This window comes from Thamnophis sirtalis, unplaced genomic scaffold (genome assembly GCF_051295495.1).
Source record: "Thamnophis sirtalis isolate CommonGarterSnake01/CBP01778 unplaced genomic scaffold, rThaSir2_p1.2 scaffold_1, whole genome shotgun sequence".
NCBI lineage: Eukaryota > Metazoa > Chordata > Lepidosauria > Squamata > Natricidae > Thamnophis > Thamnophis sirtalis.
The window spans coordinates 175,310,449-175,338,278 of record NW_028261381.1 but is presented as its reverse complement, the minus strand read 5'-3'; the positions used below and the strand labels follow the sequence as shown (position 1 = coordinate 175,338,278).

Here is a 27,830-nt window from a genome sequence, read left to right as displayed (position 1 = left end):
AGGGATGGGGGAGGGAAGAGTGGAAGGAAGGAGGGAAGAAAGAAGAGAGAAAGGTTTGGAGAGAGAAATAGGTAAGTGGGCACTTTTTGGCTTTCTTGCACAAGCTGAGTGTTGGTTTGGAATGAAAAGAAGGAAAGAAAGAAGGAAGGAAGGAAAGAAGGAAAGAAAAAAGGAAGAAAGAAAGAAAGAAAGAAGAAAGAAACAAAAGAAAGAAAGAAAAAAGAAACAAACGAAAGAAAGAAAGGAGGGAGGGAGAGAGGGAATGGGGGAGGGAAGAGTGGAAGGGAGGAGGAAAGGAAGGAAAGAAAGAAGAGAGAAAGGTTTGGAGAGAGAGAGATAGGTAAGTGGGCACTTTTTGGCTTTCTTGCACAAGCTGAGTGTTGGTTTGGAATGAAAAGAAGGAAAGAAAGAAGGAAGGAAGGAAAGAAGGAAAGAAAAAAGGAAGAAAGAAAGAAAGAAAGAAGAAAGAAACAAAAGAAAGAAAGAAAAAAGAAACAAACGAAAGAAAGAAAGGAGGGAGGGAGAGAGGGAATGGGGGAGGGAAGAGTGGAAGGGAGGAGGAAAGGAAGGAAAGAAAGAAGAGAGAAAGGTTTGGAGAGAGAGAGATAGGTAAGTGGGCACTTTTTGGCTTTCTTGCACAAGCTGAGTGTTGGTTTGGAATGAAAAGAAAGAAAGGAAGAAAGAAAGGAAGGAAGGAAGGAAGGAAGGAAGGAAGGAAGGAAGGAAGGAGGCAGGGAAGAGTGGAAGGGAGGAGGAAAGGAAGGAAAAAAAGATTGTTATCCTAATAGATTTTAATGATGGAAATGTCATCAGATATCAGGCTCATATTACCACATGTGGTGGGCTTGTATTTTTTTTTAATTGAAAAGTTTTAAGAAGTTTTACAATTATATACTTTTCCCCTTCCCTCCCTCCCCCCCAATCCCGCATCCCCTCCCCCCTCCCCCCACCTCCAAGAGCAAATACAGGGTATAAACATTTAGCAATCATACACTAAAATAAACTAACTTTAGCATAGTCCCTTCGCTTGTATTTTAACTCCCCGTTTGTAAAGCTAACTTTAGATAAATTGTAACATTCCTTGTTCATTCATTCATAAGCTAACTGAAATTTCTTAGTCCCATATTTATGTTGAATATAATCAGTCCATCTTCTCCATTCCAACTTGTATTTCTCATCTGAATGGTCCTTGAGGTATGCTGATATTTTAGCCATCTCTGCTAAGTTTGTTACTTTTAACGTCCATTCTTGAATAGTAGGCAATTCTTCCTTCTTCCAGTACTGCGCCACCAACAATCTTTGCTGCCGTTATTAAGTTCAGAATCAAATTAGTCTCTATAACTGTACAATCTGTAATTATACCTAGCAAGAACAACTGAGGAGTGAACTTTATTCTCTTTTTAAGAATATTTTGAATAATCCACCATATTTTTATCCAAAATGCTTTAACTTTTTTACAAGTCCTCTATACATGATAATACGTAGCGTCAACACAATCACATCTCCAACATTTGGATTGTAATACATACAAGCTAATTTTTTGGGATCTAAATGCCATCTATAAAACATCTTATAAAAATTCTCTCTCAAATTTATCAAATATTTCTGGTCATTTGTTGTAATATGTGTTTCTTGCAAACAAATTACATCATTTTTTAATTGTTTCAAATAGTGATTTTTTCCCCCTTTTTTTGCAGTGAATTTAAGCCATTAACGTTCCAGGTTAAAAATTTAATTGTCATCTTTAGCCCCCTGAAGCTTTTTAAGAGCTGCCTGGAAATCCTGCTGGAATTTCTTCTTTGGTCTGGCTCCCCCCACAGCTTCTGTATTTGTGTTTATAGTTTCTTGGGTTGTTGTCTGAACTTGTTGTATCTTTAATTCTTGTTCTTTACGTTTAATTGCCGCTCAAGTTTGTCTTTGTTCCATAACTCTTTCTGTCTCCTCAAATAATTCCAAGGCTTGAACAGCACCCAAAAGTTGCATTAAATCTTCTTCTGTAGTCAAGGCGCATCCTTGGGCTTGTACCTGTGTAGCTTCCTGTCTAGCCTCCCCTGCTTCTTTCCTTCTTCTGAGTCCTGGAGATGGTGGATAGCCAGACTTTAGTACATTACTGAAAAAATCTCTTGCCTTCCAACTGAATTAAGATGATATCTTTCTCCTAAATAATTCACCACCAATCCAGCTGGGACCTCCCATCTATACTGTATCTGGCGATTTCTAAGTTCATCAACTAGGAATGCATAGTCCTTTCTGGATCTCAACATTTTAGGGGGAATTTCTTTCAGTACTGCCACCTCCTGTCCTGCCACCTGTAGTTTGTTTTTATAAGTCGCTTGTAAAATTCCATTCCTTGTTTTCCTGGTGACAAAATAGATTACAATATCTCTTGGTAGTTGTCTCTGTCTAGCAATCCATGAATTAACATGATAAATTTTGTCAATCTGCCAATCATATTCTGCCTTTGGTTCGGCAATTAACTGAGCGAAAGCTTCTGCAAAAATTTCTTTCAAATTTTCTTGGTTATTTTCTTTCAAGCCTCTTATTCTCAAAGCAAATTCCATCACTCTGTATTGTATCATTGTAACTTCTGCCTCTGACTTTTCGATCTTGATTTGAGCCCATCAACTTTGTTCTCCAGATTCACATTCGACTGATTAATTTCTTCTACCTTATCCTCCAGCGATGTTACATAACCAAGCAAACCCTTAAATGCATCCACTATATCCTCTCTTATTTGTTGATTGCGGGTTTGGATTAAATCCTTAATTTCAGACATTTCATCAGATACATCTTTAAAAGCAGTTGTAATTTTTTCTTCCAAAACAGAGGCTTGTGCCTTTAAAGCATCTTGAAGGGCTTCAAGTGTCAATGTTCGTGTATCCGCTGAGGGTAATGTGTGGTGGACTTGTATTGAAGCCAAAAGATACCGGACTAAAATTCACATGTGGTAGGAGAAAATGATACACAAACACATACATCTTAAACCCGAGATTTTTTTATTGGGAATTATACCAGAAATCTATACCAAAGACTTAAAATATTTGATTATAAACGTTTTAACAGCAGCTAGAATCGTATTTGCAAAAAACTGGAAAAATGAAACAATACCAAAACAGGAAGAAGTTATTTGAAAAAAATGGAGTGTGCTGAAATGAGCAAATTGACATTTGAAATTTGAGAACAAGAAGACGAGCAATTTTATAAGATATGGCACTTGTTTTATCAGTGGCTGGGGAAAAAAAAACCTGGAAATGAAGCCTCAGCCCATTCTGACCATCTTCTATTCCGAGCCCCTTATCAAATTTGGAAATAACACAGTCGGGAGGGGCTGCAGATATTTCAGGAGGGGTCTCAACCCCGATTGAGCAACCGGGTGGTGAGGTGGAATTCAGCTGAAGGAAAAGTCAGTGCTGCATCTGGGAACAGCAGGCAGAAACAGAGGACGAAGCGGAGGGCTCCTGGCTGAGCCACATGTGAGAGGGAAGCTTAAGGTGTTGTCTCTCCCTTTTTTTCTCCATAGAATGAAGCCTTCAACTCCACCTCTTCTGATCACCTGCCTTGTGATGTCCCTCAACAGCTACACACAACAGGTCCCTCACTGTCTGCCCCTTCCCAGCTCAGAAAAGACGGTTTTTATCTGCAACGCTTCATCGCTCCATCAATTTCCCAAAGGCTTCCCCAGTGAAACCAAGACAATCTCCGTTCAGTCCACCCAGATCTCCAGCTTTGACGCGGAGGCCTTGCAGGGTCTTCCGGAGCTCCAGGGGCTCTATCTGACCAACAACCAGTTGAAGACCCTTCCGAGTGGCCTCTTCTGTAATCTCACACACCTGCACTACCTGGATCTTTCCAGAAATCTCCTGGAAGATCTACCTCCAGCGCTCTTCACCAATGCAGGTAGCCTGGCCTTCTTAGACCTCAGTGAAAACCGACTGGCCCAACTACGCCCGTCCTGGTTCGATACCCTGGAGGACCTCAAGACCCTGCGTCTCGACCACAATCATCTGAAAGAGATCCCAGATTCTTGCTTCCATAAACTGACCCTGCTGCAGTCCCTGGATCTCTCCTCCAACCTCCTCCACTTCCTCTCTCCAGAGATGTTCAGAGGCCTCACATTTTTAAGGGTCTTACTTCTGGAAAACAACCCCATCTATTCAATTGCCCCCAACACCTTCAATGTGACTCCCACACTGTGGATGCTCTCACTGAGGAACACCAGCCTGACCCATGTTCCGGCTGGGCTCTTTCGGTCCTTGAAGCATCTGGGACGGTTGGATCTCGCCACCAACAATATCATCTCTCTGGATTCTCCCTTGGTCAATGTGTCTTTTGCGCTCACACTCGATCTCTCCGGGAATCCCTGGGCCTGTGACTGCCGCCTGCAGGCCCTCTTCAACTGGGTCCAGAAAGATGGGGTGGATTTGTTTCCTGAAGAGTATGTGGTCTGCGCTTTCCCCAAACATTTGAAGGGTCAAGTTGCAACTTCGCTTAACGGATCCCAACTTTGTGCCTGCTAAAGCCTTCGAGACGGATCTTCTCCCAGCCTGCTCAGCTGGTGTGCTGCAAGATGGATGGACTTCAACTCCCAGAATTCCCAAGCCGGCATGCTTTCAGGTGATTGCACTTCAGTTCCCAGAATCCCCCAGCCACCATGTATGGACTTCAACTCCCATAATTCCTAGGTGGCATGCTTTCAGATGATTGGATTTCAGTTCCCAGAATCCCCCAGACACCATGTAGAAACTTCAAATCCCAGAATTCCTAGACCGGGATGTTTTCAGATGATTGGACTTCAGTTCCCAGAATCCCCCAGACACCATGTATAGACTTCAACTCCCAGAATTCCCAATGAGCCTGCTGTCAGATCTGTTAAAAAGAATGAAAAAGGGGGAAATGGTGTAGCAAACAAAGCAATAAAAGAAATAAAACAAGATAATTAAACACCAATCAGACAAATTAAGCTAAGTTTGATTTTCTTTTCAATATTAGCCAAACTTTCCTCTTTCTGATTTTTTCAGCATTAGAAATTTCCCTCCCGCCCCTTAGTCTGAATCCAAAAATCACCCTTATGATCGTCTCAGCCTCCCCGGGGTCCCATGATAAAAATTCAGACCCTTTGCAACTGACTCGTATTTATGACGGTTGCAGTGTCCCAGGTTATGCGATCCCCTTTTGCAAGACTTCTCAAGAGCAAAGTCAAGGGGGAAGCCAGATTCACTTAACAACTGCTTTTCTAACTTAACAAATGCAATGATTCACTTAACAACTGCAGAAAGGGAAGGGAAAGGAAGTAAATAGATGATGAAGGGGAAAAGAAGGAAGTAAATGGATAAGAAAGAGGAAGGGAAGGAAACAAATAGATTGTCAGCCTCTGCTTTGCTGCTGCTTCGGCTGCCATTGAAACGGGGAGGGGGTGCATGGTATTTGGGAGGGGACTACTAATTGTGCTGGAGGAAGATTCTGGAGTTCTGCTGCCTGTCGGACTACGCATGCGGAGGAGGTTCCCGCCAAGGCCAACGGCACCGACATTCCATCTTGGTGATGCCTTTCGAAGTTATCTCACACCTGACACTTAGGAGAATTATGATTGGACTGTAACTGGGATGCCAAGGGGTGGGGAATGGGTTATTTTATATATCAATCGCTTTCGCGCCTAAATAATCAGTCTTCGCTTTGCTACGCTTCTAATCATTTATAATTAGTAAAAGTAGACTTGATTTCTACCTATGGAGTCTCGTGGTCTTCTTTCCTAATTACTCAATGAAGAGGTGCTGACATAGATGATGAAGGGAAGGGAAGGAAGTAAATAGATAAAGAGGAAGGGAAGGAAACAAATAGATGATGAAGGGAAGGAAGTAAATAAAAGAGGAAGGGAAGGAAGTAAATAGATAAAGAGGAAGGGGAGGGAAGGAAGGAAATAGATGATGAAGGGAAGCAATAGCAATAGCAATAGCAGTAGACTTATATACCGCTTCATAGGCCTTTCAGGCCTCTCTAAGCGGTTTACAGAGAGTCAGCATATTGCCCCCAACAATCTGGGTCCTCATTTTACCCACCTCGGAAGGATGGAAGGCTGAGTCAACCCTGAGCCGGTGAGATTTGAACCGCTGACCTGCTGATCTAGCAGTAGCCTGCAGTGCTGCATTTAACCACTGCGCCACCTTGGCTCTAAGGAAGGAAGTAAATAGACAAGGAAGGGGAAGGGAAGGAAGGAAATAGATAAGAAAGAGGAAGGGGAAGGGAAGGAAGCAAATGGATAAGAAAGAGGAAGGGAAGGAAGCAAATAGATGATGAAGGGAAGGGAACAAAGTAAATAGATAAGAAAGAGGAAGGGGAAGGGAAGGAAGCAAATGGATAAGAAAGAGGAAGGGAAGGAAGCAAATAGATGATGAAGGGAAGGGAACAAAGTAAATAGATAAGAAAGAAGAAGGGGAAGGGAAGGAAGCAAATAGATGATGAAGGGAACGAAGTAAATAGATAAGAAAGAAGAAGGGGAAGGGAAGGAAGTAAATAGATGAGGAAGTGGAAAGGAAGGAAGGAAATAGATAAGAAAGAGGAAGTGGAAGGGAAGAGAAAGGAAGGAAATAGATGGTGAAGGGAAGGGAAAAGGAAAAGAAAAGGAAAAGGAAAGGGGGAAGGGAATTCTGATCTTTCTCTATTCTACGCTGCAACTATTGCTCACTGATTCAAACCAGCTCTTATTAAGTTTGCAGATAAGACAAAGTGAAGGCAAAGAAACCTTTGAGGAGAGAGGATGAGTCCCAAAGATCCCAACATTCTTTTTTTAAATATATTTTTTATTCTTTTTAAACGAAACAACACATACAAAACAAAGCAAGAGAAGAACAAAGAACAACTGTCCTCCATTTCATCAAGCATGTTGTTTGGTTACAAGTTTTTCTGCATCAATTCTTAAGCTTAAGAAACCCAATATTAATATTGGGTTTCTGTCTGGATGGTCTCTTGTGATGAGCCGAAGGACAGAGAATGGAAGTAGTGATCTTCCTCCCATATTTGGGCATACCGGGGGTTGTAAATCTAAATAGATACCTTTCACCCTGGCTGGCTGATAAGGAGTCGAGCTCTGTGGCTCAGTGGTTATCACATCTGCCTAAGATGCAATACAGCACAGGTTCGATTCCCAGTAAGGGTATGGCTAGCTGATGAGAGCTAAATAGCTTGAAATAGATCTATACTAGTCTCCCTTTATTTATTTATCAGCACAAATACAACAAATGTAACAAAAAGGCAACAGTAAAAATATTGGGTTTCTGTCTGGATGGTCTCTTGTGACGAGCCGAAGGACAGAGAATGGAAGTAGTGATCTTCCTCCCATATTTGGGCATACCGGGGGTTGTAAATCTAAATAGATACCTTTCACCCTGGCTGGCTGATAAGGAGTCGAGCTCTGTGGCTCAGTGGTTATCACATCTGCCTAAGATGCAATACAGCACAGGTTCGATTCCCAGTAAGGGTATGGCTAGCTGATGAGAGCTAAATAGCTTGAAATAGATCTATACTAGTCTCCCTTTATTTATTTATCAGCACAAATACAACAAATGTAACAAAAAGGCAACAGTAAAAATATTGGGTTTCTGTCTGGATGGTCTCTTGTGACGAGCCGAAGGACAGAGAATGGAAGTAGTGATCTTCCTCCCATATTTGGGCATACCGGGGGTTGTAAATCTAAATAGATACCTTTCACCCTGGCTGGCTGATAAGGAGTCGAGCTCTGTGGCTCAGTGGTTATCACATCTGCCTAAGATGCAATACAGCACAGGTTCGATTCCCAGTAAGGGTATGGCTAGCTGATGAGAGCTAAATAGCTTGAAATAGATCTATACTAGTCTCCCTTTATTTATTTATCAGCACAAATACAACAAATGTAACAAAAAGGCAACAGTAAAAATATTGGGTTTCTGTCTGGATGGTCTCTTGTGACGAGCCGAAGGACAGAGAATGGAAGTAGTGATCTTCCTCCCATATTTGGGCATACCGGGGGTTGTAAATCTAAATAGATACCTTTCACCCTGGCTGGCTGATAAGGAGTCGAGCTCTGTGGCTCAGTGGTTATCACATCTGCCTAAGATGCAATACAGCACAGGTTCGATTCCCAGTAAGGGTATGGCTAGCTGATGAGAGCTAAATAGCTTGAAATAGATCTATACTAGTCTCCCTTTATTTATTTATCAGCACAAATACAACAAATGTAACAAAAAGGCAACAGTAAAAATATTGGGTTTCTGTCTGGATGGTCTCTTGTGACGAGCCGAAGGACAGAGAATGGAAGTAGTGATCTTCCTCCCATATTTGGGCATACCGGGGGTTGTAAATCTAAATAGATACCTTTCACCCTGGCTGGCTGATAAGAGGTCGAGCTCTGTGGCTCAGTGGTTATCACATCTGCCTAAGATGCAATACAGCACAGGTTCGATTCCCAGTAAGGGTATGGCTAGCTGATGAGAGCTAAATAGCTTGAAATAGATCTATACTAGTCTCCCTTTATTTATTTATCAGCACAAATACAACAAATGTAACAAAAAGGCAACAGTAAAAATATTGGGTTTCTGTCTGGATGGTCTCTTGTGACGAGCCAAAGGACAGAGAATGGAAGTAGTGATCTTCCTCCCATATTTGGGCATACCGGGGGTTGTAAATATATATACATATATATTTATATGTATATATATATATATATAGTTCATTACATCGTTATTAATCCGTTAAATATACCAAGGTCTTTCTAATATAAAATGGTCACTACATACAATTGTACCAAAGTATTCAAATCATCCCACTCTTATACATTAAGATCATTATTGTCCTTTATATATCATGTAAATAGTGCTCTATATCATAACAAGAAAAAAACTTTCATAACAATAACTATAACTTTCTATTACTACATAAGTAAACAGTTTCATTCCCAGGTTTTTTTATCTAACCATTGGTAAAACAAGTCCCATATTTTATAATATTGCTCATCCTCTCGTTCTCTAATTTCAAATGTAAGCTTACTCATTTCGGCACATTCCATTATTTTCCGAATAGTTTCCTCCTGTGATGGTACTTTCTCGTTTTTCCAATTTTTGGCAAATACAATTCTAGCAGCTGTTAAAACATTCACGATCAGGTATTTCAAGTCCTTATTGTATATTTCTGGTATTATTCCCAATAGAAAGAGTTCTGGTTTTAAGTCTATGTATTTATGTATCATTTTCTCCAACCACATGTGGATTTTAGTCCAATATCTTTTAGCTTCAGTACAAGTCCACCACATGTGATAGTATGTGCCCAGTGTCTGATGACATTTCCAAAATTTTTCGGATTTATTCTTGGACGTTCTTGCAATTCTCGATGGGGATAAATGCCACCTGTAAAACATCTTATACAAGTTCTCTTCATATGCAGTTGACATTGTCATTTTATAATTTTGAATCCACAGTTTTTGCCATTTCTCTAGTTCAATCCCATGCCCAAAGTTTTTCCCCCAGGCTAAAGTAGTTTCTTTGACTTGTTCCTCATGCAGTTTCACCTCTAGTAAGTAGCCATAGAGTTTTTAAATTACCTTTCCATCGGTACCTGTTAAGGTTTTATCTAATTCAGTCATTTTATCGTAAAAACCCTCCTTTTTTTTTATCTTCATTATATCTAGAATGTATTTGCACATATGAATGCCAATTAACTTCAATACCTTCCTGTTTCAAATCTTGTATAGATTTGAGTTCACCCTCTGTATTTAATAATTCCGTATATCTAACTGTTTGTTCCTTTTTATATATTATTGAATATGAAAAAGCTTCGATGGTTGATATCCAGACTGGAATTTTTAAGTAGCGTAGTTTCTTAATCTTCTCCCAGTTTAATAACAAAGCCTGTCTTATATGGTGCCTCCTAAAATAACCATGTGCTTTAGTTCCCTTATACCATAAAAAAGCATGCCATCCCAACAGCAAATCATGTCCCTCTAGATTCAAGACTCTACTATTTCTTAACATTATCCATTCCTTGATCCACTTCAGACTAGCTGCCTGGTGGTATAGCTCCCAGTCAGGTAATCCAAACCCTCCTCTTGATTTAGAATCTTGTAGAACTTTGCATTTTATTCTTGCTTTTTTTCCCCTGCCATATGAATTTCAACACCAATTTATTTAAGTCTTCAAAATAATCTTTCCCCAACCTAATTGGGATTGTCTGGAACAGGTATAGGATTCTAGGTAAAATGTTCATTTTGATTGTAGAAATTCTCCCGATCATTGATAGTTGAAGATTTTCCCATTTCACCAAATCCGTTGCGATTTGTTGCTTCAATCTAGAATAATTGTCCTCTTTGAGGGTACTGCATCTAGCTGTTAAAAAGATCCCCAAATATTTGACCTTGTTCGCAACTTGCATCTCCGAGATTTCTGCCAATTCTTCTTTGTGTTTTGATGATATGTTCTTTGTCATGATTTTTGTTTTGCCTTTGTTTATTTTCAAACCTGCTACTTTTCCATACTCCTCAATACTTTCTATCAGTTTGGGTGTAGATTCCAGTGGCTCCTGGAGAATGAAGACTAAGTCATCTGCAAACGCTTGCAACTTATATTCTTCTTTTTTAATAGTCATTCCCTTTATTTCAGTTTCAGTTTCAGTTTTGGTTTATTTGTATGCCGCCCTTCTCCAGGAGGGACTCAGGGCGGCGAACAACTCAAAGGGGAAAGGGAACATAAACAACAGTACACATAATTAAAATACACGAAAATCACACAGCCATACCAGTCGAGAGGGGAGGGGAACTCATCAACCCCAGGCCTGCCGGCACAGCCAGGTTTTGACGGCTTTCCGGAAGGCCTGAAGAGAGGTGAGGGTCCGGATCTCCGCGGGGAGTTCATTCCAAAGGGCCGGGGCTGCTACAGAGAAGGCCCTCCCCCAGGTAGTAGCCAGATGGCATTGGCTGGTGGACGGAACCCGGAAGAGGCCGACCCTGTGTGATCTGACGGGTCTTTGGGAGATAATTGGCAGCAGGCGGTCTCTCAAGTACCCAGGTCCAATACCATGAAGGGCTTTATAAGTTACGACTAGCACTTTGAAGCGTATCCGGAGACCGATCGGTAGCCAGTGCAGCTCGCGGAGGATAGGTGTAACGTGGGTGTACCGAGGTGCACCCACAATCGCTCGCGCGGCTGCATTCTGGACGAGTTCTCTTCTCTGATTCTTCTGTTTAAAACTTCTAGCATTAGGACAAAAAGCAGTGGTGACAATGGACAGCCTTGTCTCGTACCTCTCTTTATTTCAATAGGATCTGTCAGTTCTCCATTTATCATTATCTTAGCTGTTTGTTTGTGGTATGCTGTTGGTATAGCTTGAATGAAGTTCTTGCCAAATTTCATTAATTAGTTCCATTTGTTGTATCATGAATTGCCAGTTCACATTATCAAAAGCCTTCTGCGCGTCAAGAAACATCAAGGCCATTTGCTTTTCGGGGTGGGCTTCATAATATTCCAAAGTGTCCAAGATTATTCTTGTATTGTCTCTAATTTGCCTCTTTGGTAGAAAACCATTTTGGTCCGAATGGATAAACCCCATTTAAATATTTTTTCAGTCTCTCAGCCAGTTATGGAAGCAAATAGCTTGTAGTCTGAGTTTAACAAGGAAATTGGTCTGTAGTTCTTAATTTGCGTGTGATCTGCCTCCTCTTTGGATATTAATGTATGCTTCTAGCCAAGAGTCAGGTATTTTACTTTCAGTCATTCCTTCATTCATAACTTCTAACAGGTGAAGAGACAAGGATTCCTCTAACGTTTTGTAAAATTCCACAGGTAAGCCATCTGGACCGGGGGCCTTCCCAATCTTTTGTCTTTTAAGACCTTCAGCTAACTCCATCATTGTTATTCTACCTTCTAACATAGTTCTAATACCATTAGGTATTAGGGGAAGATTAGCATTTTGTAAATATTGTTTAGCTTTTCCTCTTTTATATTCTCTTGTTCATACCACTTAGCATAGTAATCTTGTATGATTTTCTTCTTTTCTGCATTTCCATAGTGGGTTTTTTCCTTGTTCATTTTTTAGTTGTTGTATTTTCTTTACCTCTCTCTCCTTTCTCAGTTTGTATGCCAACCATCTTCCTGGTTTCTTTGCATTTTCAAAATAGTTCTGTTTAGCACCTCTAATTTTTTGTGCCAGTTCCTCCTTTTCCAGTAAGTCCATTTTATGTTTAATTATATCCATTTTTTATTTTAATCTCCTTCTTTTGTGGAGATTTCTGTAGTTCTTTTTCCAAAATACTATAATCTTTTTCTAGGTTTTTGGATGTTTGTCTTTTCTTTGAGTTTCTCATTTTTGTACAGTCTATTATCAGACCTCTAGAGAAGGCCTTCATTGTATCCCTAAGGTTCTGCAAGGATGTATCTTCTTTTTTATTTTCTTTAAAAAAGAAAGTCAGTTCTTTTTCAACTTTCTTTAGAAAGTCTTTCTCTTTCAGTATCGTGTCGTTTAAAGTCCCTCTAGCTCTTGTTCTTTGTGATCTCCATCTAATTGTCATTGGGTTTTGGTCGGCCCAAGTATTTGGTTCAATTTCAACTTCTTGTATACTGCCAAGTAAATCCGTTGAGGACCAAATCATATCAATTCTAGAAAGTGATAGGTGCCTATTTGAGTAGAAGGTATATTGTTTTTTGGGTGGGGTTTCTTTCTCTCCAGATATCTTTTAGATTGATTTCATCCCTCATCTTAAAGAAAGATTTCAGGAGTGTTTTTCTATTTGATTATATTGTTTTATGGGTTTTATGATCCATGTTCTGGTTTATAATGCCATTAAAGTCTCCCATCATACGAATATCAGCATACTCTAAGTCAGTTATTTTCTTGTGGAGTTTTTTATAAAATTCATCTTGTTTTTTGTTAGGTGCGTAGATTACAATTAAAAGTATTTTCCTTACATTGTCCATAATTTCCACCATCCTCATCTGTATAAATTTGTTTTACTGGGATTTTATCTTTAATTTAAAAAGTCACACCTCTTTCCTTACAGTCCGCCAACGAGGTGAAAATTTTGCCAAGTTTTGGTTGTAGTAATAAATAATTGTATCTTTGTTGAATGTGTACTTCTTATAAACAAATTATATCTATTTTTTTTTAGATAAAAAAGGTGGCGCAGTGGGTAGAGTGCACTACTGCAGGCCACTTCAGCTGACTGTTATCTGCAGTTCAGCGGTTCAAATCTCACCGGCTCAGGGTTGACTCAGCCTTCCATCCTTCCGAGGTGGGTGAAATGAGGACCCGGATTGTTGTTGGGGGCGATATGCTAACTCTGTAAACCGCTTAGAGAGGGCTGAAAGCCCTATGAAGCGGTATATAAGTCTTTAAAAAAAATTTAGCCTTTCAAATTTATGGAATATTTTCCTTCTTTTGATTACCAAATTAAGTCCATTTACATTAATTGAGAGCAATTTTGTTCCTTCCATCTTTATGTTTTATAATTAGGATTTATAGCTCTAGTTGTTCTTGGTTCCCGTTGTTCTCTAATCTCTACCCCTCCTACAGCACCTTCTACAATGTTAATCCCACCTACGGCACCTTCCACCTTCTCAGGTTCAGTTATAGGTACGTCTAACAATTGCACCAGAGGTTCTTCGCTTCCGGATTTCTCGGCCTTTCCTCTCAGATGTTCTGTATAAAAGGCTTCTGCTTTCTCAATTGTATCAATTCTGTACCTTTGTCCTTTCCATATAAATATTAAACCTTCCGGTATCAGCCATCTGGTGTTAACTCCTAATTTGAGTAGAATTGTAGTCAAAAATTGGTATTTTCTTCTTTTTTTCTCGCACTCTTCTAGGGATTTGCTTTCAAATTACAATCTCCTTGCCTTTGTATTCCAATTTTCTATCTCTTTATTTTTTGCAATATTTATAGTTTAAGTGCTTTTTTAGTAAATCTTACATGGACTTCCCTTGGAAGAGAATTTCTGGTTGCATATCTTGTATTTATTCGAAACGTCTCATCTATGCAATCCAACATCTTCTCTCGAGATATCTCTAGCACGTCCATCAGGATTTCAGACATTAGTTGTGGCAGATTCTCTCCCTTTTCTTCTGTTATATTTTGGAATCTTAAAAAATACTCAGAACGCTCCATCTCCCATCCTATTATTGCGCTACTTTCTATTTCAATTTCGCTCAATCTACTGTCAAATTCTCCATCCCTCTTCTCTCTTTATTCCTCTTTTTCAGCAATTTTTCCATTCTATCTTCTTGTTTCACAATCCAGTTTTACATAGTTACAATTTTTCCCCCTGTCTGATCTAGTTTCTGATCTATGTTTCCAATTCGCTGATCCATTGTCTCCATCCTCTTTTTCATGTTTTCAGACTTCTTCACTAATATGTCTAGTTTTTCATCTGTGCTTGTTTGTAGTTTTTGTATTGCTTGCATAATTGTCTCTAGTGTTGTAGCCTTTTTTTTTCTTGCTGGATCATTGTTTGTATTGATCTTTGCCCCCCTGCTGGAGAAGAGGCAGGGGGTCGTGGTAGTGGAGCCCACTGATGTCACCTTCCGGCTCATCTTCCTGATTTATTATCTCTTTTCCTTTTTGAGGCTCAATCTAATTATAGTTTAATTATAAAGGAAGGAAGGGAAAAAGAAAGAATAAGAAAAGGAAGGGGAGGGAAGTAAAAGTTAAATAGAGAAGCAAAGAGATAGATCAAGATTAAGATTAGAAAAAAAGGGATATAGGAAATATAATAAGAGAATAAAAGGAGGGTGGGTAAAGAAGAAAAGGAAAAAAATAGTCAAAATCTTGGCCACCTTATCCAATCAGTTCCAGATTTTAGGGCCCAGTTTTTGTTTTTGTTTTGAAAAGAGGAAAGAAGTAAAGAAAAGATAAGCAGGGGAGTTGAGCATAAAAAAAATAAGCGTGAGTGAAAGAAGAGGAAAGTTTATGTATGTGTATGTATGTATATATGTATACACACACAGACACACACGGATGGACGGACAGACAGACATACATATCTCTCTCTCTCTCTCTCTCTCTCTCTCTCTCTCTCTCTCTCTCTCTCTATATATATATATATATATATATATATATATATATATATATATATATATATATATATATATATATACACATACATACATACATACATACATACATACATACACACAGACACACACATACACACACACGTATCTTGAATATTTCAAAAAGGTAGGGAGGGGGCAGGGGTGGGTTTCTCGCCGGTGGCGTCCTCGTGCACGTGTGTGGTGCGCGCGTGCACGCGCATGGCATACACATGCGTACTAGCATCTGTGCGATGCTCCAGCTGCTCCTGGAGGATTGCGCAGGTGCTGTATGCGTCCTGCGCATGCGTGGAAGCGCAGAACTCGTCAAAACCGGGTAAGGAGTGCACGCAGGTGCACGGGCGCGTGGGTGGGCCCTTCGCCATTCCCGGAAGTTACTTACTTCCGAGTTCGCCGACCAACCGGTTTGCAGGGACTGCCGCGAACCGGTTGAAACCCACCCCTGGGAGGGGGATAGGCCAAAAAAGGGGCAATAAAACAAAACAAAAAATATATATTCAACACTTCAAAACTTCAGGGCTTCTACCAAAAAAGAAAAAAATGCAAACAGGCGATCAAAAAGAAAGAGAAAAACCGTCATATCCCAGGCAGAATGGTGTAAACATAGTCAAAGAAAAATATGACGGAGAGAGTTCAAAGTATTTTCTTTTCACTTTCAATTAGAAGAACTTTCACCCAATTTTCTCTTAGAGGTTTTCATGCATTTTCCAAAATAAGTTTCCAGACACTAAGAATCCACAAGAGACACCTGTGTAAACAATTGTAGCTCTTGCCTCTTATTGTGTCTTGACCCTCAACAGGGCCATTCTAACTAAATAACTCCCGCAATAAAGTTTGGTAACATTGTTTCAAAGTCTACAAGGTGGCAGTGTTGTATTGTATCAATTCCTAGCCCCGGGGGGGAAAAAAATACTCTTAATAGAGAATCACGGGGCTAGGAAAGCTGTTCTGACCCACACCTTGCCCGTTCAGAAACGGAAGCCCAAACAAAGCTTGCAAAGGAATGTTTTTATCAGTCCCGGCTCTTGCTGGCTGCGAGCCCAAAATAAACACAGATAAAATGCTCTGGCAAAAGTCTTCACTCAAACTAATACAAGACAGGATTACATAAATCAAGACACTTATCCAAATGCCTTTCTCAATGGTTGCACACGAAACGGAGAACGGAACGGAATGAAACGAACGAACGAACGTTGACTTCTGCCACTAGGGCGTGGCACCCTCCGTCTTTTATCCGCAGGAGATCCTAATGAGCCACAGCTGCTCATTATCCTCTCCTGTGAGCCGGTCAGCCCGGTTCCACCACAAATGCGCGAACGAAAAAAGCACGGCTGACTAAACCGCGGTGACAAAACCGCACCGACAAAACCGTGCGACGAATGAGCCCTGAAGCACGCCGACAACAGCGCGCCAACAGAAGCGTGCTGTAACCTAACCCTAAACCTAACCCTAACCCTAACCCAAACCTAACCCTAAACCTAACCCTAACCCTAAACCTTACCTTAACTTAAAGTGCGCTTCTGTCGGCGCGCTGTTGTCGGCACGCTGTTGTCGACACGCTTTTGACATCGCGGTTTTAGCGCTGCGGTTTTGTCGGCGCGCTTATGACATTCGCGCTTTTGTCGGGTCACGGGTCAGCCCTGCATCCCGAAACCACTCACCGGAGGTTTCTGCTGAGTCACAACAGAAAGCATAACAAAACAAATAAAAGAGTCTTTAAGGCATAATAAAGGAGAAAATAGTCCCAGTCAAATCACTGCCAGATGTCAAAAAAAGCTTCCTCATGTAGTTGAAACAAGTTATAACAAAAGTCCAATCTGGTTTCCGGTGATAAGAAATGTAAAGTCCAAGCAATCTCAATTAACCATGCTCAAACCCGCCGATAGTTCTCTGTTTATACTGTATTTTCTTTAAGTCTTCAAGTTTAGGGTGTTCTCTTTAGAATAAAAAAACCTTTATAAAAGATCTCACCATAAGGGCATGCTTTATTCTCTCTCCAGCTCTTGCTTTGTGGAGCTGTCGGCAGCTTCGGCAGCCTAGGCGGCTGGCTCAAGATTGCAAGGAAAAGGGGGCTTCCCCTGTTTTCCCAGAGACTTTGAGGGTGTCTCTGGGTTCACAGGGCTTCCCCCTACCTCCCACTGTCTCTTCGGGACAGATTGGGTCTAATTCAGACGGTCCAACCGATCAGAATCCACAGCTAATCTGGAGTAACCAGAATTAGCTGCAGTTTTGCTGCGACGCTAGCTCCTCCCCCAGTTTTCAGGTTGTTTTTCAAGCTTGAAAATGTCCTAAAAAAACAGCTCCAAAAAATGGCCGGAAAACGGCCCAAAAAACAGCCTGAAAATGGACTGAAAAATGGCCAAAAATGGCCAAAAACACATGTGCATCAGCCAGCTGGTCTTCAGGTTTCCAACACTCTAGCGTGCAGACATGAGTGTTACTGCACGCGTGTTCCGGTTTGGGCCCTCGGTGCCAAAAATCTTTCCCTATCACTGGTCTAGGTGTGTTTTTTTCCAATTGTTTGAGGCAGTTCTCCAAAAGAGATGAGGAAATTGTTTCTCCTCCCCCCCCCCAAAAAAAGAGAAAAGTTCATTTTGTGAAAAGGCTTCAGGTTTTCAACATTTGTCAACATTTGCCTTTGAACAAAGGTTCAGCTGGGCTCTGGATCTTTTTTTCTCCCCGTGATGCAATCAGGACGGGGGAATTTCCCCCAATGTTTTTGGGAAAGATTTTTGAGGGCAGGAACTTCCTTCTAACACTGATATATATGAGAGAGTAACTGCTGGACACAGCAGACCAAAAAGAGGGAGAGAAGCTGGCAGACATTTGGTTTGGAGAGAGAGATAGGTAAGTGGGCACTTTTTGGCTTTCTTGCACAAGCTGAGTGTTGGTTTGGAATGAAAAGAAAGAAAGAAAGAAAGAAAGAAAGAAAGAGAGAGAGAGAGAGAGAGAGAGAGAGAGAGAGAGAGAGAGAGAGAGAAAGAAAGGAGGGAGGGAGGGAGGGAGGGAGGGAAGAATGGAAGGGAGGAGGAAAGGAAGGAAAGAAGAAAGAGAAAAAGAAGAAAGGAAGGAAAGAAACAGTGGGAGGGAGGGGGAAATAAAGGAAAGAAAGAAGAAACATAGAAAGAAGAAAGAAAAAAGGAAGGAAGGAAGGAAGGAAGGAAGGAAGGAAGGAAGGAAAGAAAGAAAGAAAGAAAGAAAGAAAGAAAGAAAGAAAGAAAGAAAGAAAGAAAGAATGAGTGTGGGAATCAAAGCCTTGGAATCTGCAAAAGACTTCATCGGTTTGATTCCACTTCTTCCAAATTTCTAGTCCTTCAGATTTTCTAACTGAGAAAAAGAAATCCTGGACCCTTTGCAAACAAGTTTCACACTCAGGCTCACATTTTGGAAGAAAGAGAACGGCAAGAACAAGCAAACAAGGGAATCGTGGCTAGGGGGGGCCTTCCAGCCAGGTGGTGTTCTTGGGGGTTTAAAAGTGAATGGAGGCAAGGAAGTGGATGGCAGTGTGGGAAGGAAGGAAGGGAGGGAGGGAGGAAAGTGGAGAGAAGGAAGGAGGGAAAAGAGAGAGAACAGACAAATGAAAAAATGAGTCAGAGATGGATGGAAGGAAGGAGAAATAGAGGAAAGTCAAAGAAAAGGAAGGGGCAGAGGCAGGCAGGCAGGCAAGAAGGAAGGAAAGAGGGAAGGAAGGAAGAATAGAAGAAGGTCAAGGAAAAGGAAGGGACAGAGGCAGGCAGGAAGGAAGGAAGGAAGGAAGGAAGGAAGGAAGGAAGGAAGGAAGGAAGGAAGGAAGAATAGACGGAGGTCAAGGAAAAGGAAGGGGCAGAGGCAGGCAGGCAGGCAAGAAGGAAGGAAGGAGGGAAAGAAGGAAGAATAGAAGGTGGTCAAGGAAAAGGAAGGTACAGAGGCAGACAGGCAGCAAAGAAGGAAGGAAGTGAAAGAAGTGAAAAGAGGAGAAGCGAAGGAAAGAGAAAGGGAAATAAGAGAGATGAATAACACATCCAGTCCTGAGCCTCAGCCCATTCTGACCATCTTCTATTCCGAGCCCCTTATCAATTTTGGAAACAACACAGTCGGGAGGGGCTGCAGATATTTCAGGAGAGCTTCAACCCCGATCGAGCAACCGGGTGGTGAGGGTGGAATTCAGCTGAAGGAAAAGTCAGTGCTGCAACTGAGAACAGCAGGCAGAAACAGAGGGCGGGGCAGAGGGCTCCTGGCTGGGCCACATGTGAGAGGGAAGCTTAAGGTGTTGTCTTTCCCTTTTTTTCCCCATAGGATGAAGCCTTCAACTCCACTTCTTCTGATCGCCTGCCTTGTGATGTCCCTCAACAGCTACACCCAACAGGTCCCTCACTGCCTGCCCCATCCCGGCACAGAAAAGACGGTTTTTATCTGCAATGTTTCATCCCTCCATGAATTTCCCAAAGGCTTCCCCAGTGAAACCAAGACAATCTTCGTTCAGTCCACCCAGATCTCTGGCCTTGACGCGGAGGCCCTGCAGGGTCTTCCGGAGCTCCGGGAGCTCTATCTGACCAACAACCAGTTGAAGACCCTTCCGGGTGGCCTCTTCCATAACCTCCCACACCTGCACTCCCTGGATCTTTCTGGAAATCTCCTGGAAGATCTACCTCCAGCGCTCTTCACCAATGCAAGTAGCCTGGCCTACTTAGCCCTCAGTGGAAACCAACTGGCCGAACTGCGCCCGTCCTGGTTCGATACCCTGGAGGACCTCAGGAAGCTGCGTCTCGACCACAATCAGCTGAAGGAGATCCCGGATTCTTGCTTCCGTAAGCTGACCCTGCTGACGTCCCTGGATCTCTCCTCCAACCTCCTCCGCTGCCTCTCTCCGGAGATGTTCAGAGGCCTCACATTTTTAACGGTCTTAACTCTGAAAAACAACCCCATCCAGTCGATTGCCCCCAACACCTTCCATGGGACTCCCACGCTGTGGATCCTCTCATTGAGGAACACCAGCCTGACCCATGTTCCGGCTGGGCTCTTTCGGTCCCTGAAGCATCTGGGACGGTTGGATCTCGCCAGCAACGATATCGTGTCTCTGGATTCTCCCTTGGTCAACGTGTCTTTTTTGTTCACACTCGATCTCTCCGGGAACCCCTGGGCGTGTGACTGCCGCCTGCAGGCCCTCTTCAACTGGGTCCAGAAAGATGGGGTGGATTTGTTCTCCAAGGAGGATGTTGTCTGCGCTTTCCCCAAACGTTTGAAGGGTCAAGTTGCAACTTCACTTAACGGATCCCAACTTTGTGCCTGCTAAAGCCTTTGAGACGGATCTTTTCCCAGCCTGCTCAGCTGGTGTGTTACAAGATGGATGGACTTCAATTCCTAGAATTCCTGGGCCGGCATGCTTTCAGATGATTGGACTTCAATTCCCAGAATCCCCCAGCCACCATGCATGGTCTTCAACTCCCAGAATTCCTAGGCAGGCATGCTTTCAGATGATTGGACTTCAGTTCCCAGAATCCCCCAGCCATCATGTATCGACTTCAACTCCCAGAATTCCCAATGAGCCTGCTGTCAGATCTGTTAAAAAGAATGAAAAAGGGAAAAATGGTGTAGCAAACAAAGCAATAAAAGAAATAAAACAAGATGATTAAACACCAATCAGACAAATTAAGCTAAGTTTGATTTTCTTTTCAATATTAGCCAAACTTTTCTCCTTCTGATTTCTTCAGCATTAGAAATTTCCCTCCCACCCCTTAGTCTGAATCCACAAATCACCCTTATGATTGTCTCAGCCTCCCCATGGTCCCATGATAAAGATTCAGACCCTTGGCAACTGACTCGTATTTATGATGGTTGCAGTGTCCCGGGGTTATGGGATCCCCTTTTGTGAGACCTCTCAAGAGCAAAGTCAAGGGGGAAGTCAAGGAAGGGGAAGGGAAGGAAGAAAATAGATAAGAAAGAGGAAGTGGAAGGGAAGGGAAAGGAAGCAAATAGATGAAGGGGAAAAGAAGGAAGTAAATGGATAAGAAAGAGGAAGGGAAGGAAATAAATAGATAATGAAGGGAAGGAAGTTTAGTTTAGTTTAGTTTCCTTTATTTGTATGCCGCCCTTTTCCCTGGGGGGACTCAGGGTGGCTCACAATTCAGAAGGGTGGGGGGGGCAAGACAAACAGTATTCCAAACATGGAGACAATACAACATATTAAAAGAAAGCACAACAGTCACACAATTCGGGTGGGGTTAAAATCTTAACCCCAGGCCAGCCGGGACAGCCAGATCTTTAAAGCGGCGCGGAAGGATTGGAGGGTGGCGGGGGTCCGAATCTCCACGGGGAGTTCGTTCCAGAGGGTCGGAGCAGCCACCGAGAAGGCTCTCCTCCGGGTAGTTGCCAGTCTGCACTGGCTGGAAGATGGAATTCGGAGGAGGCCTAATCGATGCAATCGGATCGGTCTAGTGAAGGTAATTGGCAGTAGGCGGTCTCTCAAGTACCCAGGCCCACTACCATGAAGGGCTTTATAGGTGATAAGTAGCACCTTGAAGCGCACCCGGAGATCAACAGGTAGCCAGTGCAGCTCGCGGAGGATAGGTGTTACGTGGGTGAACCGAGGTGCACCCACAATCGCTCGCGCGGCCGCATTCTGGACTAGCTGGAGTCGCCGGATGCTCTTCAAGGGCAGCCCCATGTAGAGCACATTGCAATATTCCAGCCTAGAGGTCACAAGGGCACGAGTGACTGTTGTGAGGGCCTCCCGGTTCAGGTAGGGACGCAACTGGTGTACCAGGCGAACCTGGGCAAATGCCCCCCTGGTCACAGCTGACAAATGATGTTCGAAGGTCAGCTGTGAAGTAAAGTAAATAGATGATGAAGGGAAGGAAGTAAATAGATAAAGAGGAATGGAAGGGAAGGAAGCAAATAGATGATGAAGGGAAGGAAGTAAATAGACAAGGAAGGGGAAGGGAGGGAAATAAATAGATGATGAAGCGAAGGAAGTAAATAGATAAAGAAGAAGGGAAGGGAAAGGAAGTAAATAGATGAAGGGAAGGGAGCAAATAGATGATGAAGGGGAAAAGAAGGAAGTAAACAGATAAGAAAGAAGAAGGGAAGGAAGTAAATAGACAAGGAAGGGAAAGGGAAGGGAAGGAAGTAAATAGATAAGAAACAGGAAGGGGAAGGAAAGGAAGTAAATAGACAAGGAAGGGGAAGGGAAGGAAGTGAATAAATGAGGAAATGGAAAGGAAGGAAGGAAGTAGATAAGAAAGAGGAAGTGGAAGGGAAGAGAAAGGAAGCAAATAGATGATGAAGGGAAGGGAGTAAATAGACAAGAAAGAGGAAGGGAAGGGGAAGGGAGTAAATAGATGAAGAAGGGAAGGGAAAAGAAAAAGGAAAGGAAAGGAAAAGGAAAGAGAATTCTGATCTTTCTCTATTCTACGCTGCAACTATTGCTCCCTAACTCAAACCAGCCCGTATTAAGTTTGCAGATTTGACAAAGCGAATGCAAACAAACATTTGAGGAGAGAGGATGAGTTCGAAAGATCCCAACATTCTTGAGCAACAGGTGGAGGAGGATGGACCTGAAGAGGAGAACAGGACCTCCAAGGTCAACTTCCAACTCCACGATTCCATCATCTGGAAACGGGAGGGAGAAACCGAGGGAGGGGGAAGTTGGGGCTGGGAGTGGTAGGTGTGAATGGACAATGATCAGCCCTTTCAGGGACTCCTAAAGCTGCTTTTCCGAGAGGCAACTAGACTGTTTTTCTCTTTTGAAGACCTTTCACTTCTCCTCCAAGAAGCTTCTTCAGCTCTGACGGGATGGTGGGGAATGGCAGGATTGATACTCCTTGCAGACAGCTGGTCATTGGCATCCCTTTATTTGAATTTGAATTTGAATGGATTTGTATGCCGCCCAATCCCGAAGGACTCTGGGCGGCTCACGTAAAAATAGTTAAAAATACTAGAAAATTTAAAATACAAAAACGAAGAGGTTAAAAGAACACAACATATTCTCAGTTCTTAATGTGGCTGGAACTCAACCGAGGATCAACAGCCCCAGGCCTGCCGGAACAGCCAGGTCTTAGTAGACTTTCGGAAGGCCGAGAGAGTGGGGAGGGTCCGGATCTCAGGGGGTAGATCGTTCCATAGGGCCAGGGCAGCTACTTAGAAGGCTCTCCCACGAGGGGCCGCCAGTCGACATTGTGTAGTCGACGGTACCCGGAGAAGGCCCACCCTGTGAGATCTTATCGGACGCTGGGAGGTATGTGGTAGGAGGCGGTCACGGAGATATCCAGGTCCTAGGCCATGTAGGGCTTTAAAGGTAATAACCAGCACCTTGAAGCGCGTTCAGAGACCAAGTGGGAGGCAGTGCAGCTCGCGGAGGATAGGTGTCACATGGGTGTACCTCGGTACACCCAGTATCGCTCGCGCAGCTGCATTCTGGACCAACTGTAGCCTCCGAACACTTTTCAGGGGCAGCCCCATGTAGAGCGCGTTACAGTAGTCGAGTCTTGAGGTGACGAGGGCGTGAGTGACCATTTGGAGTGCCTCCCGGTCCAGATAGGGCCGCAACTGGTGCACCAGGCGAACCTGGGCACAGCTGGTCACAGCTGACAAATGATGTTCTAGTGTCTGCTGTGGATCCAGGAGAACATCCAGCCCTCTCTGAGGGGTGTAAAATTTCAACCCCCCCCCTCAGGTTTAAAGATGGAGTATCTGGACTTTCTTTAGAGTAGGGGTGTCAAATGTGATTTCCTTGAGGGCCACATCAGGGTTGTGTTTGACCTCCAGGGGACTGGGGGGGGAGGCATGGCCAGAGAGCATGGCAAGCATGACATCACTTGTGTACTGGGGGGGACCTATGGTGGCCTGAGTGCTCTGCCAGGCAAAACGGACTCCCGGGCTCCTTTTTCAGCTGGGACAGCCTCCTGCAGCCCGAGCTCCATTTTCAGCTGGGACGGCTTCCTCCAGCCCAAGCTCCATTTTCAGCTGGGACGGCCTCCTGCAGCCCAAACTCCATGTTCAGCTGGGACGGCCTCCTGCAGCCCAAACTCCATGTTCAGCTGGGACGGCTTCCTGCAGCCCGAGCTCCATTTTCAGCTAGGATGGCCTCCTGCAGCCCTCTGCCATGAAGATGGCGCATGGAAGGAGCACGCATGATCCTCGGGACATCCGCTTTTGCTGGCAGAGGCACCATGGGCCAGTCCTTCCCTATTTCCAGGGCAGCCCCTCAGGCCAGATATAAGCACCCTGTGGGCCAGATCTGGCCCCTGGGCCTTGTGTTTTGACATCCGTCCTAGAGGGTTGTTGAGGCCACTTACAGCTTTGTCTGTGTCCTCAGGTCACCTGAGCGGTGCTCCAGTCATGCTTCAGTAGAGCTGAAGAAGCTTCTTGGGTGAGAAGCGAAATGTCTTCAAAAATAAAAGCAAGCAAGGGGACTTCCGGTGCTTGTGTAGCCTGAAGAGCTGATCTTTTAAATAGCTCCAGCCCGGAGATCATGTTACACTGTTTGGACAGCGTATATCAGCCATCTGACAGATTGATAACCCTTTGCTAGGGTGAAGAGGAAAGGGGAGAGCTGCTTGGGGAGAGCTCCATTAACCCCCCCACAGGAGATAATTCTGGGGTGTGAAACTCTGTGCCCGGGACTCATTCTGCTTTTCCGCAGAAACCAAGGCTCACGACCATCCCTGCTCAACGTTTGATTTACATCTGAGCAAAAAGCAGGCAGAGCAGATACCGGAGAATTTACAACTGAAGGTATATGTAAACTTTAACTCCATTTTCTAGAAATTCCTTCTATTAAAACTAATGAGACAGAAGATAAAATGGTGCGGAGTCTTGAAGGCAGGGCCGAATCGTAATTTAATAAACTCATACCGAGCTTAAAATCACTTAAAACAGCATTGATTTATTAGCAAGCTACAAGAGTAATAATTGGAATAAGCGGCTTGTTTGGACTTAATAATTTGGTGGAAGATAAGCTTAACTGAAGGTTAGAAATGGCTTCAAAACAAGTTAAAACAACAACAGTTTTGAAGAGTGCTGGGAGCTCTCCAGTCCCGACAAATAAATTACAGTCATTACTACACCCCCCCTCCTCCTGCTAGAGAAGCCTTAACCCAAGAGGTGCTGCAAAGAGTTTTAAATGATGCTCTAAAAGACCATGCAGCTGCTTTAGAACTTAAAATAAGGAAAAGGTTTCTGCTGCTTTCAAGGAGGTCTCGGAGGAGATTTTGGAGATTAAAGAGTTAATTCAGACTCGTAATCAAGAGATCAGAGAAGATATTGTGGAAGCCTTTCAAGGCTTGTCTCCGCTACATATCTTTATTGGATGATAAAGTGGAAGAAGTTAACGAGTCTAATGTTAATTTAGCAAATAAAATGGAGGAAGTCCAAAACAAGGTTCACGATGCAGAAACTGAAATCACAATGTTACAATATAGGCGGATGGAACTTGCTCTGAGAATAAGAGGCCTTAAAGAGAATAATCAAGAAAACCTGAAGGAGATTCTTTCAGAAGCCTGTGATCAATTAGTAGGCCAACCAAGAAGGGACTATGATTGACAAATAGACAAAATATACGTCAACTCATGCATGGCCAGACAGAAACAACTCCCAAGAGACATTGTAGTCTAAGAAATATGAGGAACCTGATACTACAAGAGTCCTATAAAACCAAGTTGCAGATTGCGGGACAGGAGGTGATAGTTTTGAAGGAAATCCCACCCAAAATGCTGACATACAGAAAAGACTATGCATTCCTAGTGGACGAACTCAAAAACCGTTACAGATGGGAAGCTCCAGCCGGATTAGTGGTAAATTACCTGGGACAAAGACACCATCTTAACTCAGTTTGGAAGGCCAGAGATTTTTACAGTAACGTACTAAAGGCTGGTCATCCCTCATCTCCAGGATGTAGAGAAAGGGAGCAAGCAGGAGGGGCCAGACAGCAAGATACCCAAGGATCATTGTAGGTGGCCCAAGTTCTGAATCCTCTGGTGGAGTTAGAAGGAACCAAGGAGCAAAGACAAACCCGAGGGACTACCAGACGTAAGGAACAAGAACTTAAGAATGCAACAAGCCCAGACAACGGCTCAAGAAGCCATAAATATTAGCTCAGAAGCGGTGGGAGGAGCCAGGCCGAAAATCAAATTACAGGATTTCCAGGTGGCTCTTTAAAAGCTTCAGGGAGCTAAAGATGAAAATTAAATTTTTAACTTGGAATGTCAATGGCTTAAATTCACCACAGAAAAGGGGAAAAAAATAAACCACTATTTGAAACAATTCAAAAATGATGTAATTTGCCTGCAAGAAACACATATTAGAACAAATGACCAGAAACATTTGATGAATGCAAGACTTGGACAACATTTTGTGGCCTCCGCCTCGGAAAAGAAAAATGGTATAGTTATATACCTAAGAAAGGACATGAAGGTTGAACTAATTGAAGCAGACTCTCAAGGAAGATATATTGCAATAGAACTATTATTAGAAGGGAAAAAGATACTCTTAATGGGAGTATATGCCCCTAATCAACAACAAGTCAAATTCTATAAGATGCTCCATACCAAGTTAATACAATGGGACTATAGATCCTGCATATTAATGGGTGACTGGAATGGAGTTTTGGATACCAAGAAAGATAAGAAGGGTGTTTTGCAAAATATCCAAACACGAGCGAAATTACCTAAGTCTCTTCTTCGATATGATGGATGATTTGGAGCTAAGAGATATTTGGCGAGAAAGGAATGCTAAAGAACAGGACTTTACATTCTTTTCTGATAGACATCAATCTTTTTCTAGGATTGACTTTATACTAACAATCAATTATTTGCTTTCTAAGGTAAAGAAAACGAAGATATGTTCCAGAGCCTTAACAGATCATAACCTGGTCTGGATGGAATTGGAATATGGGAAGGAATCTAGAAGGTGTTGGAGGTTAAATGAAAATTTATTTAGATATGAGAAAAATGTCAATGAATGTAAAAAATTGCTGCGAGAATATTTTGTTTTTAATCTGAACAAGGGTACATCTATGGAAATGGTTTGGGATGCAAGCAAAGCGTATATGAGAGGAGTCATAATAAATTTAAATAAGTTACATAGATGTAGACAGGGGGGGAAAGAAAGGAACTAGAGGAAGAGATAAAGAAGAAAGAGCAGGAGTTAATATCCAACCCAGGTGACAAGAAGATAAAAGAGGCAATTACTCTATTACGAGTGCAATTTAATATATTGATGTCAGATAAGGTGGCTACTAATTTGTTATATGCTAAACATAATACTTTTTGCAATACAAACAAACCAGGCAGATGATTAGCATATATGACGAGGAAGAAACAAAAATCTCGTACTATACAAAAAATATACTATAAAGGCAAAGAGGTTCATCAACAGGATATGATCCAAAAGACTTCTTAGAATTTTACACAGGACTGTACACGGGTGATAAAATACAAGGTTTAGATATAGATAGATACTTGGACAAAGAAAAAATACCTATAGTTAAAGATGAGCAAAGGGAGAGATTGAACCAACCAATAACTTCGGAGGAAATCTTCCAGGTAATTAAACAGTTGAAAGCTGGGAAACACCTGGCACAGATGGCTTGACAACGGTTTACTATAAAAATTTACCATTAGAAATGGTAGAACCTCTTAAGGAATTATTTAACAGAATCCAAATGGAAGGAAAGATACCTCCATCTTGGAGAACAGCTTTTATATCCTTGATTCCCAAAGAAGATCAAGATCTTAGCCAGCCAAAAAATTATAGGCCTATATCATTACTCAAAACAGATTGCAAAATTTTTGC

At 42.5% G+C, this 27,830-nt stretch overlaps 1 protein-coding gene and 2 pseudogenes across 2 annotated transcripts; 2 read left to right on the top strand and 1 right to left on the bottom strand.

Annotated features, from left to right (window-relative positions):
* Positions 1-1,692: 1,692 nt before the first annotated feature.
* LOC148049867 (uncharacterized) lies at positions 1,693-3,268 on the bottom strand (annotated as a pseudogene).
* LOC148049866 (phospholipase A2 inhibitor pseudogene) lies at positions 2,733-19,447 on the top strand (annotated as a pseudogene). Its single transcript, XR_015695269.1, has 2 exons — positions 2,733-4,614; positions 19,338-19,447. The product of XR_015695269.1 is annotated as a phospholipase A2 inhibitor pseudogene (transcript).
* Positions 17,659-20,694, top strand: LOC106557325 (phospholipase A2 inhibitor beta). Its single transcript, XM_087703360.1, has 2 exons — positions 17,659-17,909; positions 19,338-20,694. Exon 2 carries the CDS (start codon positions 19,339-19,341, stop codon positions 20,332-20,334), a length of 996 nt encoding a protein of 331 aa, XP_087559486.1. The 5' UTR covers positions 17,659-17,909; position 19,338; the 3' UTR covers positions 20,335-20,694.
* Positions 20,695-27,830: the final 7,136 nt, after the last annotated feature.

Coding starts and splice junctions, on each gene's coding strand:
- LOC106557325 (XM_087703360.1), top strand. CDS start 19,339: ATGAAGCCTTCAACTCCACTTCTTCTGATCGCCTGCCTTGTGATGTCC.